General features: G+C 33.7%; 1 protein-coding gene across 1 annotated transcript in view; it reads left to right on the plus strand.

Annotated features, from left to right (window-relative positions):
* LOC129794966 (hemicentin-1) overlaps positions 1-20,698 on the plus strand; it is a 107,313-nt gene that overhangs the window by 72,485 nt on the left and 14,130 nt on the right. Inside the window, exons 8-14 of the mRNA XM_055835914.1 lie at positions 7,505-7,656; positions 7,866-8,019; positions 8,204-8,334; positions 12,055-12,208; positions 14,550-14,641; positions 14,716-15,067; positions 17,653-17,867. Of these exons, the coding sequence (XP_055691889.1) occupies positions 7,505-7,656; positions 7,866-8,019; positions 8,204-8,334; positions 12,055-12,208; positions 14,550-14,641; positions 14,716-15,067; positions 17,653-17,867 (1,250 nt within the window). The remainder of the gene's footprint in view (positions 1-7,504; positions 7,657-7,865; positions 8,020-8,203; positions 8,335-12,054; positions 12,209-14,549; positions 14,642-14,715; positions 15,068-17,652; positions 17,868-20,698) is intronic.

Here is a 20,698-nt window from a genome sequence, read left to right on the forward strand (position 1 = left end):
ACCATCTACGTAAGTGAAGCTTATCAGTACATTCCTTATCTAATTTCCTCTTAAAAAATCATTATATGTTATTCTATAATATTAAACTAATTTGACCTTCTTTTAGTGAAATTGTACATACTCCGTATTTACTTAATAAAAAAGAAATAAGTGTGTTACTTTTTATTTGTAGGTATTATTATTAATTTGTTATTGTAGTTGAAAAGAAATTATGCATCCTCTTTTTACTTCACAGCAGTATGTTAATTGTTTTTGACAAGAAAGCAAAATTGGACGTTATATCCCAAACAAATTATTAATTAATTGACAATTACTTTAAGAAATTAAGCTTTTTTTCATGCACTAGGGGAGAGCGGGGCTAATAAAGTCACTTAAGGGTTTAGAAAAGCCTAAAATATAATATTTTCTAGCTAGATAGAACAAAATGATCTGAGAAAGAGTTGTAGGGCAGTAAATTTCCTAAAGAGATGTGCTACATTTCGTTTTATCTATTTGGGAAATATGATATTTTGAGCTTTTTCTAAACCCTTAAGTGACTTTTTTAACCCCGCTCTCCCCTACATATAATCTTAGTGTTTAGTTTTAATGGTTTTAATGTGTACTTAGGAAACAATTAGTTCTTGACCCCACCAAGATTTTTTTAAAATTTTTTCACTTACTCAAGTGTGATGTATTAATCGCCTAATATAAAAATAAATAAGTTTGTAGAAGGTTTGTTAAAAATTCTGAATATTCTCTCAAAACGATAGGTAGGTACGTTTATTTTGGAAAGGAATTTATTTAAAAATTTAAGACATTTTAAGAAAAAAAACTGTCAAGCAAATCCAATTTGATATTTATTTTATATTTATTTTTATGATATTTTATTATTTATTTACTTTAATTTGATATGTTCTATACAGACACGACCAAAAAATTGGAAAACAAAAATACCTAAAGCCACGCCCTTATTTTAATTTTGTTGCACAAAAAGTATGCGGTGTACTGCATATACTTGAAAAAAAAATTATCAGGTAGAGTTCTAAGCTTGGTACAAATTTATCAATCATGGATTATTATTGCTTATGGATAAAAAGGTTGATTAATTCACTTTTAAAATATAATCAATGTAGCACTGCTGCATATGTTGCATGCAGAAATTCGCAAATAAGACATTTTTAAATCAATAAAAACTCAATTTCTTAAATGTTCTTCATAAATTTCTAAGGTTGTATATAATTTTGTGCTTATATGCTCGAAAATGATAGGATCTAGAAGAAAATGCTTTTAGGATTGCGGCGGAATAGGGGATATTATAAGCAGTTTAGTGTATAATTTAATATTTTCCTTAAACCCATTTTTAAGAGAGACACAACCATCGTTATTGGGGGGATCTGTGTGTCCCCAAAATCCCCTTGCAGCTGTGTCTGACTTTGCAAAAATTCTAAAAGTCCTCCCACACCCCCTTTATTGAGGAGAAACTTTCATAATGCAACGTTTCTATTTTCAGCACCATTTCCTAAAGAATAAAGGATGAGGATTTAAGATGGCTCGAATGGGGGATTACATGACTCTGTATAAGAGGAGTTAGCTCAAAATGCACTCTCTCTCTCTCCGCAAGAGCTTAGAAAAGTTCCAAAGAATCCATCCACCCACATCTAAAGTAAAAATTTCTTTATTATTCTCTTTGATGGATTTTGGAAAAGTTCCCTCTGAGGAGATACATTTTTTACTTTCTCTTAAAATTAAAAGGGAAAAACTTTCTTATTCTGCAGACAGTCAACCCAATTTTGTTGGGGATTTATTGAATTATCGCTGTAAATAAGTATAAGGAGGGTGGTGGCGGTATCTGTGAGACATGCCGGGGTTCAATCATTTCATCGCAAAAGTAAAAGTATTTATGCAAATTCGTAATTTGGGGGTGTTAAGGGATGCGGGGGCCACCACCAGAAGGAACGATGAATTCTCGGTGAAAATTTGAATAACTTTCTCAATTATTTACTCGAAAATGAATCGCTTTTTCAAGTGCTCGTGTGTGCAAAGAAGAACACTCTCGGACTGGGGATGCGCTCATTTGGGGGAGAGTCTTTCTGGGAGGGAGCAAAAGAGTCCTTTTTGATCCAAAAGAATCCTGTGCTGGAAATTTCTTGGCGGCGGATAGCGGGTTAAATTCCTTTTTATTCGTTGATGAATTTTTGAATCTATTGGGTAGATATCGAACGATAATATACTGTTTTCGCTGCGATTTATTAAAAATTCAAAATGGCGCTGTATTAAAATTTTTCCGAAGTTTCGGAAAATCATAAAATACACAGATTCCGAAGTAAAAGTCTAAAAACAGTAAAATTTAAGTCTAAAAGTACTTTTCATGCTCTAAAAAAAATATTTAGTGCTTAATCCTAAAGGAGTTTACATTGGCAAGCAAAAACATAAAGTGTATACCTACCTACTAAAACCATGCATAGAAAGCACTGACTTTAAGCCGAAAAGTACTTGAATCTTGAACTTGAAGTATACTTGAACTAATGTTTTCGTATTTTGGGAAAAATCTTAGAGGATTTTAACATTTTATTTATTTCTTTAATCATGGGTGGAATTCACTACTCAGTCGAGTTTCAAAATTTAAATCGGTCTTAAGGTTTTAATTCAGTTTTTACAAGACCGATTTAAAAATTGACTCAAAACCGTAAGACCGATTTAAGAACCGACTTAAATTTTTAAGCCCTACTGAGTAGTGAATTCCACCCCTTGTTTTTGATTGAAAATTACTTTTCCAGGCCTCTTCAGAGAACTTTCTGACTATTTTCCTGAATAACAAATTCTTTGTTTTTCTTTTCTGGAATGACAATAAAACGATTTAGAAACACCCATCTTTCAGAATCTTATATCAGTTTTTCAGTTTTTAAAAAATAAAAGAAAAGATTTTTATCAGAATCTACCCCATACTACCCCTAATTTGTACCTAAAATCAAACCTCAAAAGTCTACATTCAAAAAGAAAAAATCGGTCTTTAATCCAGAAAAAAAACTTAGATTCAGGAACGAAAAATTTACTCAAAAAGCACTAATTTCAAGCTAAAAAAAAGTTAGATGAAATAGAAAAATATTTAGATTTTCAGAAATATTAGGATTTTTTCTTAATATTCGAATGATTCGGCGAATAAATCAAAATATTCGGCAGATGAAAACTCCTTATTCCGTTTATTTTTTTTATTCTCGATATTTTTATTTATTTATTGCTTTAAAATTCTTTCGCTTCTTTCGTTTCTTAAATTTTATTTTCTCAATTTTTCCTGGTAAATTAATTATTTTCATAACATTTGAGAATAGAGAGAATAGAAGTCAGAGAAGGAAAACATACAATCTCTTTCAAATTTTTTAACCTGCAGCCGAAGGAAAGTAATTTGGCGCAGGTTCCCCATTGATGCTCCCATGGAAATTCATTTCGTGTGCTTAGAAGGGGGGACCTTAGCATGGCCAAGGGGGACGGTAACCCTCGTCATAAATATTTATTCACGCCATATCCAAGGAGTTTGGCCCACTTTGCCTCCTTGGCATTTCTTCTCTCTCTCTCTCTCTCAGCCGGGAGGAGGTGGGAAGTTTCAAACACTCCTCCCGAATCATTACGATGACGAGCCGTGGAGGCGATAGTAATAAAGTTGATGACGAAAATGGAAGTGAAATGCCTTCCTCAAACCATGGAAGAGTCATCCCCCTCAAAGTCATGTAGCAAACCGGACGGTCGACCCCCAATTTGCCCCAGAGCTTGATGGTGTGGGTTTAACTTATCTTTCTCTCCACCCTCTTTATATGGGTACCCCATCCCCCCTCCTTCCTGCACAGCATCTTATATTCTTTAGTTACTTCTTCTTTATTATCTCTTATTGCTCCTTATATCACTTTATATTCCATTGAGAGGTTTCTCTCACATCGCACCGAGGTCTTCATCACATAGAATTTTCCTTCCCATTCACTTTCACTATCCCACCCACCCACTCCCCACAGCATTTCTTCAGCTATGATGTCTGTGTTTTGTTGCCCACCCACACGGAAGTTTATGGTTGGAACAATTTCTCATAAGGATGGAAAATTGCTGCAATTGTTAATATTTCCCTCCTCAAACTTGCCTCATTCTGTAATCATTTCCACTCTAAAATACAAAGTAAGTGCGAAAAGTTGTCTCACCCATCTCTTTTAGCTATGTATCTTTGCTATATAGGAGACTCTGAAAGCCATAACTACACCACCAACAATGCTATATGTAAAATAGCATTGAAGTATAAAGAGAAAAGGAGACATCTGAGACCCATTTAAGATTAATCTCAATACAATTCAACATTATAATGAAGTTTAGTTTCAAACGCCATCCCCCGAAGCTTTCGCAACGAGCTTTATATATCATTGTAGTTTATACATTTTCCTACAACTTTCCGGGGTAAATGCCATTTAGATGGTAAAGGATGAATTTCTCTGTGTAATATGGGTATTACTTACATATTATACACTATCAGTAAAAAGTTTCTGAATTAGCAACAATTAGGGATTTTTTTTAAATGTTGTTTTAATAGGCAAAAGCTGAGTTAACATTAGTTAAAAATTGAGTCAACATTAGACACAAGTTGAGTCACAATAAGCTACTTTTAGTCTCAAATAGTTTTTTTGGCGTCACAAATTAGATACAACCAATCGGTTTTCGTTTAATTGGAATGACATTACAAGGCAACCACTTGATGGATTTGAGTGAATTTTTTTTTTAAATTAGATGGTAGTGTATGTATGCGTTTTTAAATCATGTTTGTTTTAAATTGGTTTAAGGAACTGACAAATGTTATTGACAAATTCATGTAAAAAGTGCATTTTTAGTCACCCCAGAAACTTTTTGATGGTAGTGTACATTTGAGGACTCTTGCGTATGCTTAAAAAAAAGAGGTTATATGCGTGTGATAATGATTATCCTTTTGCTAAAGAAATTAATTCTTCCATTCATCATCCGAGGCGGAAAAAAACGTCGAAAAAAGGTCTTTCAGCACAATATAATGGCAACAATTAAATGCTAGAGGCAAATGTAATTCTTTAATCTCCCAAAGACTAATAAGTTGTAGATGAGGGAGTATTTTCATTTGATTTAATTGATGGCACACAGACAATGCTTTTTCGCCTCTTTGCCACATCGCCATGGCCAAGAGTTGATTTCGTGACAGGATACGAAGGCAAAAAAAATGTGGAAGAGAGTCCAAAAGAATTGAGCAACAATAGGAGGAACTTTTGGTGTTTCTCGAGACTCATCGCATCAATTCTTCATCCCCATCGATGGACACGGAGGTGGGGCAATCGCTCACAGCCCCTTTTTGAGGGTGATCCCCCCCTGACATGGGGTATGAGAATAGAAAATCCTCTTGCTCTGGAATGAATGGTAATGAGGATAATCCGCATTGGAGAACGAAGGATTCCCTCCTTTTGTTGTTTGCCACACAACCATGAGTCGTCTCCTACACTTCCCTTCTTTTTTGTGGGCATCACCCCGCCCGCACCCTCGATGAGATGGCAAGAATGACGGGAGAGAGAAAAAAAGAACATCACAGAACTCAACCCAACCTCCCCCGCAATTGTATACAAAATAATTAATGTCAACGAGAAGCTTTTGAATGTTGATGGAAATCATCGGTTTTCCATTTTGGAGGCTCACTCCGCGTATTTTCATTCAATTTCATTCATGAGCTTGTCTCCTCTCGCATTTTTTCGTCATTCAGCACACGAACCCATCCCTGGATATACAATAGCTGCATAATCGCATTACTGACTTTGTTGTTTAATGTTGCTTTTCACCCCTAAACATAAACACTTTATCACACATTGATAGTTTTTAAGCGCCTTTAAAGGTTTTTTTTTATAAATTATTCTTGTGAGAGGCTTAAATTTAACGATTTACCTTTGAACTTGAAAAATTAACAAGAGTAGGAGGTAAGAAAAATGAACAACAAATTGGTCAAAAAGACGATTTAAAAGTTAAAAAGAAACCAATACTTTTAAAGTAATTCTAAGCTTAGAATAATATGAAAATTATTGAAGCTTCGAATACTTTAGAAAATTTTTCGAACCTTGGAAAATTCTAAAAATAATCGAATCTGATTCGAAAAATTGAAACATTTTGAAGACGTAGCAGAATTATTTTGGTGTTTCAATTATACTATTTGATGTTATATTTCTGTAATATGGTCAAAAGTCTATAAGTTATGCTTAGAACCTAAAAAAAGACTAAGAGTCTAAATACTATTTAAGGGATTTAAGGCCTTAATTTTTTTTCCTAATTGTCATCCTTATTTGTTCTTAAACGATTCATTTCCCACCAAGTAAAAAAAATCTATTGATTTGGTACAAAAATTATCTAGAAATTAAGTTTGACTATTGAGAAACAGACTTTTAAATGTCAAAATTCATATATTTAAAGTATTAAAGATTTAACTTTTGAATTTTGAACTTACGTTCACCCGGAAGCGTCGTTAAACTTTGCTCAATTAATCCAAGACATTAAAAGGCAATAGGTCCAGAGCTTTCGATGCTCATCGCATCATCTTCAGTGGCTGTGAGTTTTTATTTAAGAAAATAATTACAAAAAAAAAAAAAAATAAAGATTTAAATCAGAAAAAATTGGTTAAACAGATAAACGAAAGAACGAACGATTAGAAGAACTTAACGATCAGAAAATAAGGATAATCAGACCAGAGAACCAAGCTACGACTAGTTAAGATCAAATTCTAGGTCTAGGCTGCTGCTCATTGTCCGCCATTTTTTTTCTTAACAACTTCAGATAATTTTTAAGAGTTTTTTACGTCTGAGAATAAGCTTGCAGTCAAGACCTTAATCCTTCCATTAAAAACTCTTAAGAAACAAAGGGTGAAATTTACTTGTTAGACAGACTTCAGATTCCTTAAGATAGACTTGAATTTTCTAAAGATTCTTAAAGTTTTCTTAAGATTCTGTAACTTTTCTGAAGAATGCCTTAAGTTTTCATAAGATTCTTTAAGAAAAAACTTGAAATTGTTTAAAAATATTTAAGATTCTTAAGTTTTTTTAAGCGAAACTTAAGATCTCATAAATAAATTGAACTAATTGCTCATTTTTTAATGATTTTTACGAATTTCGATGCCCAAAACCGATCAGAAAAAAATCATTGAAAAATGTGCATTTAGCCCGATTCAGCCTGACTGAAGAAATCATAAGTTAGGCTTAAGAAAACTTAAGACTGTCTGAATGGTGAATTTCACCCAAAGTCTTAATCATGTTTTTAAAATAATTTTCCGAAGCTAAAAAAATAAAGCTTCTTTTGAACATTTTATAGTAATCTCCAAAACTTTTTCTAACATTGTTCTGACTTCTACGAAAATTATTCTTTAACAAAAATGATTAAACTCCTTAAAACCTTTTAATGTAAAATTTTCCTGAGCTTTCGACGTGTGAGCTTTCTTAAGAATTCTTTAATTTTTTGAATTTGATATTTATTTAAATTTTCTTTCTTCTATTTGTAGTTCCACCCCTGTACGTTCGTATACAGGGCCTAAACCATCCCCTTGTAGCCGGTGTACGAACGCAGGTTTCATGCAGTTCAGCCGGTGCTAGGCCCCCACCTGAGATAATTTGGAATAAGGGTGGCCTCCTAATACGGGGTGCAACACAAACTGTAAGTAACACAACCCCTCCCCCTAGAGCCCTTAGAAACTCACCTTTATTTGTGTGGAGAGAAGGGTGTGTGATGGATAAATTTATAAATTTCTCATGATTCCCATTTTTACTTCCTGCGGAACCAACATACCGGTCGTGACCTATGCTGCCTGCCTGCCCGCTTGGAAAAAAAATCCCCGAAATAAAAATAAAATGACAAATTCAAAGACATCGTCGGATGGGAACGTGACAGTTTCTGAGGTGGTATTCCTGCCGGCGCCCGAGGATAATGGCAAAATTGTGACGTGCTCCGTGACAACTGAAACGATCACTGGTGGTGCTGGTCTATTTCTAAAAGACTCACGTATCTTGGATGTAAAACGTAAGGAGGGAGAGATACAACTAAGGCTATATATGGGGCATGATGGGGGTGGGTGGATGCTTCGTGCTGATGGAGAAGAATGTGAAAATACTCCAATATTTCCAACAATTGCCAATTTTTCTCATCATTTTTCTTTTCATCCCCCTCTGCGCTACCCCGCCGCGTGCTGTCGACGCCTCCGCAGATGCCCCAATTGTGTCGTTATCACTTGGAGCTCCGCTGGATCCCAACAAACTAATGAATGGCTCGGATGTGTACTTGGAATGTGACATCAGGGCAAATCCGCCCATCAGGAAAATCGAATGGTTTCACAACGTAAGGCAAAAAAAAACATCTTTTACATCCCCCTAAAAGAATTTTATTTTTCGAATTCATCCCCAGACTTGAGCCATCCCTCTCCGCCCATTTTGTGATTCCCCCAATACTCAATTGAAAACATATTTTCCCCCATCTCCTCGGCATCATATCACAGAGGTTGTAAACGCAATAATTCTCTTTCGCGTAATTCGCGATTTGAAATGGCCGATGATTAATTTGGCCCAATTTTCGCATTCGATTGCATCCCCAGACTGAAAAAATAGAACATGGCAGCCAATTTGCCCAAGAGCAGACGAGTCAAAAGCTCTAAAATTGAGAGCAAAAATTGATGGTTTAATTTCCTGACGATATATGTGAACATGACGGGCGAAATCGTTCCGGAGATCAAATTTCAAAAGCATCCAAGCGCCATCAACATCTCTCTATTTTCTCACTTAAAAATCTAATTTTTCGCCCATGCACTGAAATTGGCACTAATATTTCCAATAATCCGCATTAATAAAATGTATATAGTTCTATTTTAGAGCAACTATTAAAATAAAAGGATATTATTATTTGTACCATTTAAATAAATCTAATTCATAAAACTGACCTGGAAAATGTAGGTTACAATTCTCTTTACATATAAATTATTTCCTTTAAATTAAGTTTAACGGGAAATAATTTACTATTTCCTGAGATTATTTTATTATAATATTAATTGAAGTAAATATGATTAATTTTTTTTTCTTAATTTTTTGAGCATTTTAACCATGAAAAACATTTTTTGTGTTAAAAATTCGAAAACTATAGATTTTACTACATTCAGAGTTCTTCAGGATCCTTTTAACCTTTCTATTGCAATGAGGGGTAGGTGACCGACCCCAGAGCTATTTAGGACTGATCTTTTAGAAATAAGTTCCTTTATTATCTGAGAAGATTGTGCCAAAATTTCTGATAGATCCGACCACCAGAAAAGAAGTCAGAAGCTTAACAAATACATAGGAATGGGAAATTAAAAAATTGCTATAACGGTCAAATTTATTCGTTTTCAGTAATCATTTTGATGGATTTTCTAATTTTTCCTGTAAAAACACCCACAATTTACATTTCACTGGTCAATCTTAATGACTAAAATGTAAAATGAGAGCTTTTAGGTGCTAAAACACGAAAACTCCTTCCTACTTAACTGTTCAAAAGATGTTTAGAAACGTTTAAGATTCTAACCTAAAAAATCTTTAGAAGCCTTAAATATCTGTTTGAAAATTATTTTTTGGCTATAAAATGAGCAAAAGATTTCTCAGGATGTCCCAAGAAGTCAATAAAAACTCATTTGACCAAAAGAATTTGCTTATTTTGCGAAAAATTTCACGACAATGCGCCGAGGTTTTCGGTTACGGCGTACAGAAGGTTAAAACTTCTATATTTGTCGATTAACTACCCCTAGGAGGGAGCTAACGTTACACGTTCTGGTCATGAAAAATATGTTGAAGAATCTTTTTATTTCAATATTTAATATGTAGCAAAAATCTATCTAAAAAAATAGTTATACAAAAACAAAAAGCTTCTTATAAAATGATTTTCTATCATATTGCATTGAGGGAAAGTATTTTGATGTGAAAAATAGGTAAAATATAACATTCAAGGTTACAAAAAATTCATCATCAATTTCTAGAACATTCCGTGAAATTGTCTTATATGTCAAAAACTCACCAAGAAGAAATATATAGTACTGAATTTATTGATAAATTTTATATACATAGGTAATGCTCATACCCACACATATTGGAGGAGTTTCATAAAACTTTTATTGCATGTAATCCTTTTTGGTTTTGAACTATCAATAGAGTCTCATGACATGAAAGTGAACCTTTTATATGTGTTATAAAAGCATTAAATATTTATCGCAAACTATTCATCTATCAGCTCGCGTTTCGTGCAAAACGTCTTACAAAATGAATTATTAAACATCCATTGCGGGGTCATTTATCGATTTGTAAGAAGAGACCGTAAAAGTTACATTTGAACCGAATGTGAACCCTTTTATCCCTCGCTCGTCATTCAGTCCACTCTTTTTCTGTGCGGAGTCTGCTGTTAAGCTGAATGACAAGCCCTGGAATATTCGCTTTAATCGATGGGTAATATATCAGTTTTTTGTTGTTAATTTATTAACTCTTTTTCAGTAAAATGTTTTCAATTTATTATATTTCCGGTTTTAATTATCATTTTATATTGCAAATTAATAATGATACCATTGGGAATGGTAATTTTTGTTTATTTCGTGTAATTAAAGGGATTTCATTATTTGTACAAAGTAATTCAATGAAATGTAATAAGCTAACTATTAATACAAAAATTTTTTTTAAAAAAAAGTAGATAAATAATACTGATTGAATGCTGTTTGGATGTCTAAACAAACCCTTTAAAAGTTCAAATAGTTTAGAGTTTTCTCAATAGAGCAAAAGAATTTTTTCTGTGCTAAACATGACATGATTATCAAACATTTTCTTATGCGTCCGTTAGCAAAAAAAAAACGTCAAATTCTACAAAAGAAACACAAAACGTCAAAAAAACGTCATGTTTTTGTCTAAAAAGGGGAATATTAAACGTTATAATAGAAATGTCAAGCATTTTTAAACAAATGTCAAAATCTAGATAATAAATAAATCAAATAAAAAAATAATTAATAAATAAATTATACGTAATATGCATAATTTTCCGATTTTTTTTTCACTTTTCGTACGTCGACTCCGGCGTTGAAATACAGATTATTCGAAAGCCAATTAAATTAACTTTCGAATGGGGGTGGAACGTTGAAGATTAATCCCTTTGTCTGACTGGAATCGATCGCTGCCTCATTATTTTTTGAGTTCTCCATGCCCCTGATGTCTGGAAAAACAAATCAATTTTTCAAAAAAAAAAAAAAATCTTAAAAGCTCACGAATTTATTTAAAAAAAAAATATTGATCCTTTTCTCCTTTCCTTGAAATTCCTTCATGAGCAAAAGTTTTTTTTTTAATTTAATAAAATTCCTCTCTGAGAATTTTATTCATTTTCCACATAACTGATTTCTAAATTATTCCCCATAAATAGGCAATATAAATTTTAATTATATATCCGTTAAAGTTTTTCGCTATGTAGTTTCTTTTTATCACACACTCACACAAAAAACTTTGCCTATCGCGAAAATGGGAAAATATTCTTCTGTTGCTTCGCGGAAAATTAATGCATGAGAAACTCAATTGAAGGAAGAAAAGTTTTCCTAATTATTGAGAAGGAAATCTTTATTGGCCAATAAAAAGTCTCTCTGCGATGCGGAGGAATAAACTTTGGCCCCCAATGCAAGTTGTGGCGGATCGAATGTTAATCGATAATAAATCCAGGATACATAAAAATGGTCTTAATTGAGGGGAGTACAAGGGGGAAGGGGGTGGGTCGACCCTCTCCCCTTAAGAGATAGGAAGAAGAAGAAAAAAGAGGAAGCTTCCTTGTTTTATGAGCTCCAACCATATCGGTGTCCATTGGGGCGAAAAACCTTTGCTGTCTGGGGAGCTTTTGGGGGTGGAAAATTAATGGAAATTCTCTCACAGTAATGGAAATCACGCAGCCTGCCGAACCTTCTGCTCTCTGCTGGCTCAAGTCCTGTGGTTCGAATTCGCATTCATGCATTTACATAGTTTACTCTAACAACTTTCACCCCCCTTTCCCTCCCCTACATCCCTTCACGTCTCTCTGCAGGACAAGCAGCTCTATTCCTCGCGTGGCGTCATAATCTCCAACCAAACATTGGTACTTCAGGCCATCTCCAAGGCATCCCATGGGCAGTATATGTGCCGCTCTGAGAATGCCCAGGGTACCGTGAGCAGTAACGACGTATACTTGGATGTGAAGTGTAAGTAGGGTGGGGGTAGAAGTGGGTGATTAATTGCATGGGAAGGCAGTGAGTAATTTGACCTAGTCCAACCAGACTTTGTGCTCCTGAGAAGGCAACACAAATTCCCTCCTTTCTGCATTTTGCCATTCCGCAGCCATTGGCCATGTGTAGAACATAATTTCTGGGATGCCACACTTTGCAGCTTCTTTGACTTCTTTGTGCTTACTAAATCACCCTGTTTGGATTTAATTAATTTGGTGAAAATGCGAAGCTTCAATGAATAAAAAAAAGCTTCAAAAATTATTTAAAAGCATTTTTTTTATAAGAAACTTTGCATTAAATTAAGATTTTTTATTAGTTTGAATGAAGAATATTTCATTTGAATAAAATAAGAGGATTAAGAGAGAAAAAAATTGTTTGATTGCAAAAAAGTAAACGTTTGAAATGTTTCCCGTAAATACGTTTTTATTTTTAACATTACACTGAATAATACGAAGCTGCATCTAATACTTCAGTAAATCTTTACGTTAGATAGAATAAAACATAATTTTAAATGTCAAAAAAACAAAAATGACAGTTTCTGAAATTACTTTGACTGTCAAAAAGTTAAATGTTAGATTTTCAAACAAATTAACGAATTTTAGAAATTCAAAAACAACGATAAGAAAAAAGTTTTGATTAATTGTGATAGTAAGTCAAAAAATCATTAAAGAAGAACTGAAAACAATCAGCCACCGTTAGAATTTCTAAAAAAAAAAAATGTGAATTAAATCTGAGTCTAAAACGTTAATCCGTATAGTTTCAAACAAATTAATCCAGAATGGATAAAGCTTCTTGAGATAATAACGCCTTAATTTTTAAATTTAGTTTATTAAAAAACTTATGTCAACCGTACAGAGTTCAAAAAACAGTCAAGAAAATAATAAGACGGATTATCGGTCGTTTTCAGGCTAATTATTTTTTATTCTTTGCCGACGTTTCGGACTGTATGAGTCCTTCCTCAGGGCCAACAACATTTAAAGAAGATTCAAAAAACACATTACAGTCAGAAACGTCGGCAAAGAATAAAAAATAATTAGCCTAAAAACGACCGAAAATCCGTCTTATTATTTTCTTGATTAATTATTTACAATCGATCACATCACCTTCAAAAAACAGTTAACGTCAAAATTTAACTAGATTAGATTTAACAGATCTAACTCAATTGTCAAATTTTTAAATTCTAAAAATGTAAATTTTGTTTAAATTTCAAATGGCATGTCAGAATTTTCGAACGTTTATCCAAAAGAACGTCACATGATAACTTAAATTTTTAACGTCTTTTTTTTTTTCATTATATTGAACAGAAATATTCGTTAAAAATTCAAAAGGCATATCAGAGTTTCTCAAATTCTGTCCTAATAGCATCTACCTCAAATGTCAAACGTTAGAATTTCAGAAAATTACGACAACTATTAGATAGTAAAGCAGGACATGTCAGATTTTACTAAAATCGTTGAAATTCATGTCATATCTTTAAATGTTAGAGTTTTGACAAAAACTGAGTCACGATCGTTAGAATAACCAAGCTAACATAATTATCAGAACATTTTAGCAATGCCAAGATTGAATCTGATAAAAAATCAAATGTAAAAAAAATATTAAAAAAGATCCAACGTTAGAATTACAAAAAATTAGATAATACAAATAAAATAAATCATATTTATTGAACTTAAATTAAAACGTCATTTGTGAATATCTTGAGAAAACAAACAGCAATCGTTAGAATTTTTCTTACAAGGTTTTCAAACGTTAGAATTTACAGGAAAATTTATTTCGTCTAAGAACAATTTCGGAAAATCTTCCTGATATGCCAAAGGAGTCATCCATTAATGTCAAAAATTACATTAACATTATAAAATTAAGAAAATTAACTAGGTACTGTTCCGAATAATTAATTACATTACTATAGTTCCTTTAGAAGCTACCAACATTGAAAAAATAATTTTATTCTATTTAAAAAAAATCTGCTAATGGCAAATATTCAAAATATCTTAAATTACTGTAAAAAATAACAAAATTTTAATTTAAACCTGTCATTTTTACCTTTTTTAGCGAATTTGAATTGAAAATTCGCTACATTCCTTGATTGAAAATGTGTAATTTTTCAAAATTCCCTCAACTTTAACCCTTTAATGAAAGGGCGTAAAACCCACGACAAGCCCCCTAGAGTAGCATTTTATTTAATTAAAAAGTAATATAATTAATGATCTGCACGGGATTAGCGTTAATATTTTATGCATTATACTGTATCAAAATAATTGAGGACTCTCCCAAAAATTTGCTTTTATTTTCCATTTTTCATTTCCACCCCCATCAGATCCACCCATTTGTAAGGCGGACTCAACAGTCATTAGGGCAGCTCTGAAGCAGACAATCAATATTCTGTGTGATATCGACTCAAATCCACTGGTGAGTTCTCAATCAAACTCATCCCGCTTGTAAAGCTTGATGGGCCAATCATTTTATTGTTGAATTTCGTACAGCAAAATTTGACGTACAAGTGGTACTTCAACAACACACTCGACTCATCCACTGAGCTACCTCTGCCAGTTGGGAATTCCGCTGAATCCATTGAGGACCATCGAGGGGATCGGCATGGCCCAAATTCCGTTGGGACGCACCAGAAGCTGATGGAGCACCGTCGGCATCAACGCTTCCAGACAACAGCAGCATCGGGACGGGGACGCATGGTGAAATCCTACCACAGTAGACCCACCCTGGGACGCACCTACCCCTTTCGCATTGAGTCCTTTGCCAACTTCGGCACAGTCACGTGCAGTGCTGAAAATATCTATGGACACAGTGGACCCTGCGCTTATCACATACTTGCAGCTGGTAAATATTTGCTAAGTCCCCAAACTCCCTCTCTCCCACACCCACGAATCCTTTCCCTGCTTCTCTGGGGGTAATCTCAGCCGTTGGAAAAATTTAAATTAGATTTTTTTTCCCGCTTTGACACGTTGCAAGCCCAAAGAGGGATGTGAGGAATTTTCATGAAGGTTTGAATTGGAAAAACGCGCGCTCCACGTTTTACCGCGCGTTGTGAATTAATGATGCCCAAAATGTGATTAATATTCACTAAAAGGACGAGAAAAGCATAACCAACCTGACCACATAAGTTAGGATGAAAGAGAAAAAAACCAACCTGACCCCCCGAAATCATGTTCACGTGCATGACCTTTTCTCAAGTGAAATTCAACACGGAATAAAAGAGAAATTCATTCTGTGAAACACGAGACGTTGTTTTGTTAATAAAATCAATTCTCTAATATTCCCGATAACCTTTCATCCCTGTATTTGTCGATTAAGGGAGTTCAAGAAGTCTCGAGAATTTAACTTTGCTGATTTTGAGGTTATAAAAGTGGCATAAAGAACATGAAAACCTTAAATATTCTTAAAAGAAAATAAATTTTCGGTTAATAAGAAGAGATTTAGAAATTCTTGCACGAAATTAAAAACATTTCGGTTGAAAATTGACTTTTCAGAGACAATTTTAAATTTAGAAAATCAAGAAAAATTGAGAAAAAATTCCAAGCATATCGCAGTTTATCCTAAAGAGGTGATTATCTGGTTAAAAATAACTTCTACCAATTAATTCTGAATTTTTCGAAGACCGCTAGATGCATCTTAAAACGATGAGAAACTTCCAATTCTAGCAGTTTTTTTCTGATGGATTTTAAAGGTAATAACTGGCAATTGGACACATTAAGGCGGCCAGAAAATTGCATTAAACTGCAATAAAAGTGGGTAAACTACTGTAAATTAAGTTTGATTTCAATAAAAATGGCTACTTTGTGAGAAAAAGAATGTTAAACTGCATTGAAAAAATAAAAAAATGTCTAGGGGAGGGCGGGGCTAATAAAGTCACTTAAGGGTTTAGAAAAAGCCTAAAATATCATATTTCCTAGCTAGATAGAACAAAATGATCTGAGAAAGAGTTGTAGGGCAGTAAATTTCCTAAAGAAATGAGCTAAACATTTCGCTTTATGCATTTGGGAAATATGATATTTTGAGCTTTTTCTAAACCCGTAAGTGACTTTTTTAACCCCGCTCTCCCCTACTCTGCAAAATTATGGATCAAATGCTTTAAAAGTGGGTAAATTGCAATAAAAGTGGGTAAACTACGATAAATGAGGTTTAATTGCAGCAAAAGTGTGTTAACACGGCGACAAAAGAAAAGAGTAAATTGCGATAAAAATGCATAAACTGCCATGAAAGGTGATCACACTGCAGTAAAAGTATTTCAACTGCAATAAACGTGTGTAAACTGCAGTAAAGTGCGTAAAATGTTTTGAAAGGTGATCAGATTGCAGTAAATATGAGTAAACTGCAGTAAAAGTGGGTAAAATACCTTGAAAGGCAGTCTGATCGATTGCAGTAAAAGTGTTTCGACTGCAATAAACGTGTGTAAACTGCAGTAAAAGTGGGTAAAATGTCTTGAAAGATGATCAGTCTGCAGTAAAAGTAAGTAAACTGCCATGAAAGGTGATCAAACTGCAATAAAAATGTTTCTACTGCAGTAAATATTGGTAAACTGCAGTAAAGATGAATAAATGCCTTGAAAGGTGATTAGACTGCAGTAAAAGTCCTTCGACTGCGGTAAATATGCATAAACTGCAGTAAAAGTGGGTAAAATGCCTTGAAAAGTGATCAGATTGCAGTAAAAGTGTTTCGACTGCAGTAAACGTGTGTAAACTGCAGTAAAAGTGGGTAAAATTCATTCTTATGAGCGTAAAAATTCTAATTTTCGTTTTAAAAAAAACTGAAAGAATAGTTTCTTCTTTTTGTCATATTTTCAAAATATTAGCTCATTGCAAAAGCTTCAATAAGAAAAAATTTCATCACATCTATTACCTTTTTTTCAATTTTGTGACAAAAAGAGAAATATTTCTTTGAATCCTGAAATAGTAAAGTACCATCGAGGAGATATAGAATAACAAACTACCTCATTAAATATTTGAATGGATAAAGGACAATTTTGCATAAGGTAAAAGCTATCCTATTACCTCCTTGATATCTTTTTAATTCATCTCGAAGTTCCTCTGAGATCAAAGAAAAACTTATACTAGTTTACTTTTGCAGTTTACATTAAAAAAATATATATATTAAAAGGATGCAACTTTGTAGAGTGTCCTGTATCTCAAAAAAAAATCCCCTGAAGTGATTTTCCATGGGAAGAATCCTCATGATCCTTTTGTCCTTTCAATGGATTGTATAACGTAGCTTTGTGATTTTTTTTTACCTGTACAAAATACGAAATAGAAGAGGCAGCTTGCAAAAATATTTGTGCAATTTTTCCTCGCTTTGGCAAACATTTTTCCATTGAAAAACTTTTCCCACGGTGCTCCTCTCCCTCTTGTAAAATTCTCCTTAATTCACTCATGCGACTGAGTTTTTTTTTATTTCATTGCGTTTTGCAGAACTCCCGGATCCGGTAAAAAATTGCACGGCATTCAATGCGACCGCCAATTCGGTGCAAGTGTCGTGCCTGCCAGGTAGGGATGGTGGAATTCCGCAGCAATTTCACGTGGAAATTATTGATAAATCAACAAACACCGTACTGTACAACACTTCATACCGACACCCGGACTTTACCCTCAAGCGACTACCCAGTGAGAGTGACCTCATTATAAAGGTGAGCCTCCCTTCCCTTCCGTTTGTATTTGTGTTGCAAAAAACAATATTTTCCTCTCATCACTATTCGCATTTCAAGGACTCCCTGAAACTACCTATACCCTACCTAGTAATTAACCCCAATGGGCAGTCCCGTAGTGCCAACATTTTCCTATAAATAGCTTTTTATATTGCCCAGAATGCTCAGGTAGTAAATACCGCCCGTTTTTTTCGTCTCCTCCTCTATTTTCTGTCCTATATGGTTCTCAATTTATTTTATTTTTCATTACCCACCCCCGCTCAAAAGGGTGCAGTCAACATGAATATTTTTTCGGTGAAAGTTTAACCCTTTTGCATCCACACGGGCGTAGCGAAAATTTTTTTCAAGGGGGGATTTGAGATTTTTTAAATTTTGAAAATGTTTTCAATGAATTAAAAAAAAATTCATGACAATTGTTTTCTAACATTTGACATTTCTCAATGTTAATTTTTGACGTTTGAAGTTTCTATTTTAACTTTGACATTTTTGTTATAACACTTGACGTTCGATTAAACACCTAAAGTTGTTTATCTAACGTCTTAAGCTTTTTAAGCTATATTTATCTTTCCTTTCAATGTTCATGTTTGATGTTGATTTGAACGTTTGACAGTTTTTCTGACGTTTGACATATTTTAATGTTTTACATTTGAATCAGCGTATGACTCACAATTGATGAACGCCAAAGGGTTAACTTACAGTGGCACATTTTCCGTCAAATATTTCCGGAATAATTTCCGTCAAAATAAATTGCAAAAATTAGTTTTATTTAACCTCATTAGCTAACCGCCAAATACTCTACTCTAATTTCATCGCCATCCTCTGAAATATTTGCAAATTTTGCATTTTCCAATGCCAATTTTCACAAAATATTTTTCACTGATGATGCAAAATTTAATTTCCACCTCCACACTCCCGCTAAATGGGGTTTAATGGTAGTTTAATAAAATATCAAATAAAACGTGGGGAATTTCCGATATTTTTCCTCCATCATTGAAAGTCAATCATAACGCGTCCAGTTATAAGAGTTGGTGTCCCACAACGTGTAGAAGTTTTAATATGCGTTGTAATACTATTTGTGAGTAGAATTAGTGGACAAAATTGATTTTTTGTGAAATTCGGCAATTTGAAGGATAAAAATGGTAATATTTCTGGATCTATAAGACCTACAGAAATTTCTTGACTAGTTTTGGAAAGGTATTAAAACAGGCTATAAATTGAGATAAATTTCAATAATTTTCAAGGTCACCTCCAGAACACAAAATGGCGGCTTTTTATTTTACGAAAATAGTTTTTGATATTTTTTGTCCCAAAGGAATAGTTCTAGAGGTTTCTGATGTTCTAAAAAGTTGTAGAGTTTTGCAAAACCTTTAATTTGATACTAAAATGAGAAAAATCGGTCAAGCGGTTCAAGAGATATAGCTCTTAGAACTTTTCAAATTCAAGAATTTTTCAAATGGCTATATCTTCTAAACGGCGACATAGATTTTCTTCATTTTCGGACTGGTGACAGATATTGAGTCAGGCTACAACATATCAAAATTTAAAGGAAATCGATAATGGGGATTCGGAGATATTGCTCCTTAAAGTTAGGCAATTTTGTTTTTGTTTTTAGCGCCTCTTGCGGTTATTTTTGAAACTTGAAATGTTCTAGACAGTTGTAGGGCTTCGCAATACCTTTCATTTGATACCAAGATGGTCAAAATCGGTCAAGCCGTTCTCGAGTTATATTGAAAAAACACTTTTTGCTTTAGGCCGCCATATTTGCTAAACCGCTTTACCGATTTTCAAGTATGAATTATCGATGAAAACGTCTCACTGAGCTCTACAACATACTAAAATTTCAGATCTCTAGCTATAAGGGAAGTGGTTGATAGTAGTTCAAAATGGCGGACGGCGGCCATCTTGGATTTCGAAAATGCGAAAAAATGAAATTTTACACCCACATTTCTATAGAAAACTTCAAACCGGAAGTCTCTATCTATTACCATTCTCGAGCTATAAGGCAAAGTTTAGAGTCCCGGACGGCAGGCCGGCAGGCCGGCCGGCCGGCCGGATCAAAAATTTTCCACCACCAGTTTTGGAATGTGGGTTGTCTGAAACGTGCTCATACCAAGTTTGAGCCCGATCTGAGGTGGTCGGAAAATCCGACGATTACAATACTTGGTGTTGGCCACGAAGTGGAACACCAACTAATATTTATGCGGATGGATGAAACTAAAAAAATGCAAAAAAATGTGTGAGAAAAAGGAAAAGAAAAAAATCATTTTTATACAAAACTTCTGCGAGAAATATCAGAAAGGAAGACTTTTAATTTAACTTTCTGTTGATTTTATGAGATGTTCAATTGCTCTCATTTTTCCCTTTATACAAAGAGAAAGACATTGGCTAAAAAGTCAAGCTTTTGAAATTCCCAAACAGAAAAAAAATCCCGGAACTCCTGAGAATTTTTTTCAATGAATTCAAGGTGCAAACTAGCTTCAAACGCATTTCTTGTTTTTTTTAAACTCTATTGCTGCCACATTCTTGAATCATAAAGTTTGTAAAAACTCTGTTAGCTTTCTTGCCAAGAAATTTTGTTTAAGAAACAAAAATCATAAAATTCTATCACCATGAAAATAAGTCGAAAAAAGAGAATTTAGAATTTTCGAGGCAGAAAATAAGTAAAATTGAAATTTTGAACTTGAGCTTGATGGAGAAAATATTTATGTAAGAATCAAAAAAATTCTTCAACTTAATTGTAAAAAATTAGTTCAATTCAGAAATCCTGAAGTCCGATAATAAACCAAACAAAAAAATTTCTGGAGCTTTTTTTA

This window comes from Lutzomyia longipalpis, chromosome 4 (assembly GCF_024334085.1).
Source record: "Lutzomyia longipalpis isolate SR_M1_2022 chromosome 4, ASM2433408v1".
Classification (NCBI taxonomy): domain Eukaryota; kingdom Metazoa; phylum Arthropoda; class Insecta; order Diptera; family Psychodidae; genus Lutzomyia; species Lutzomyia longipalpis.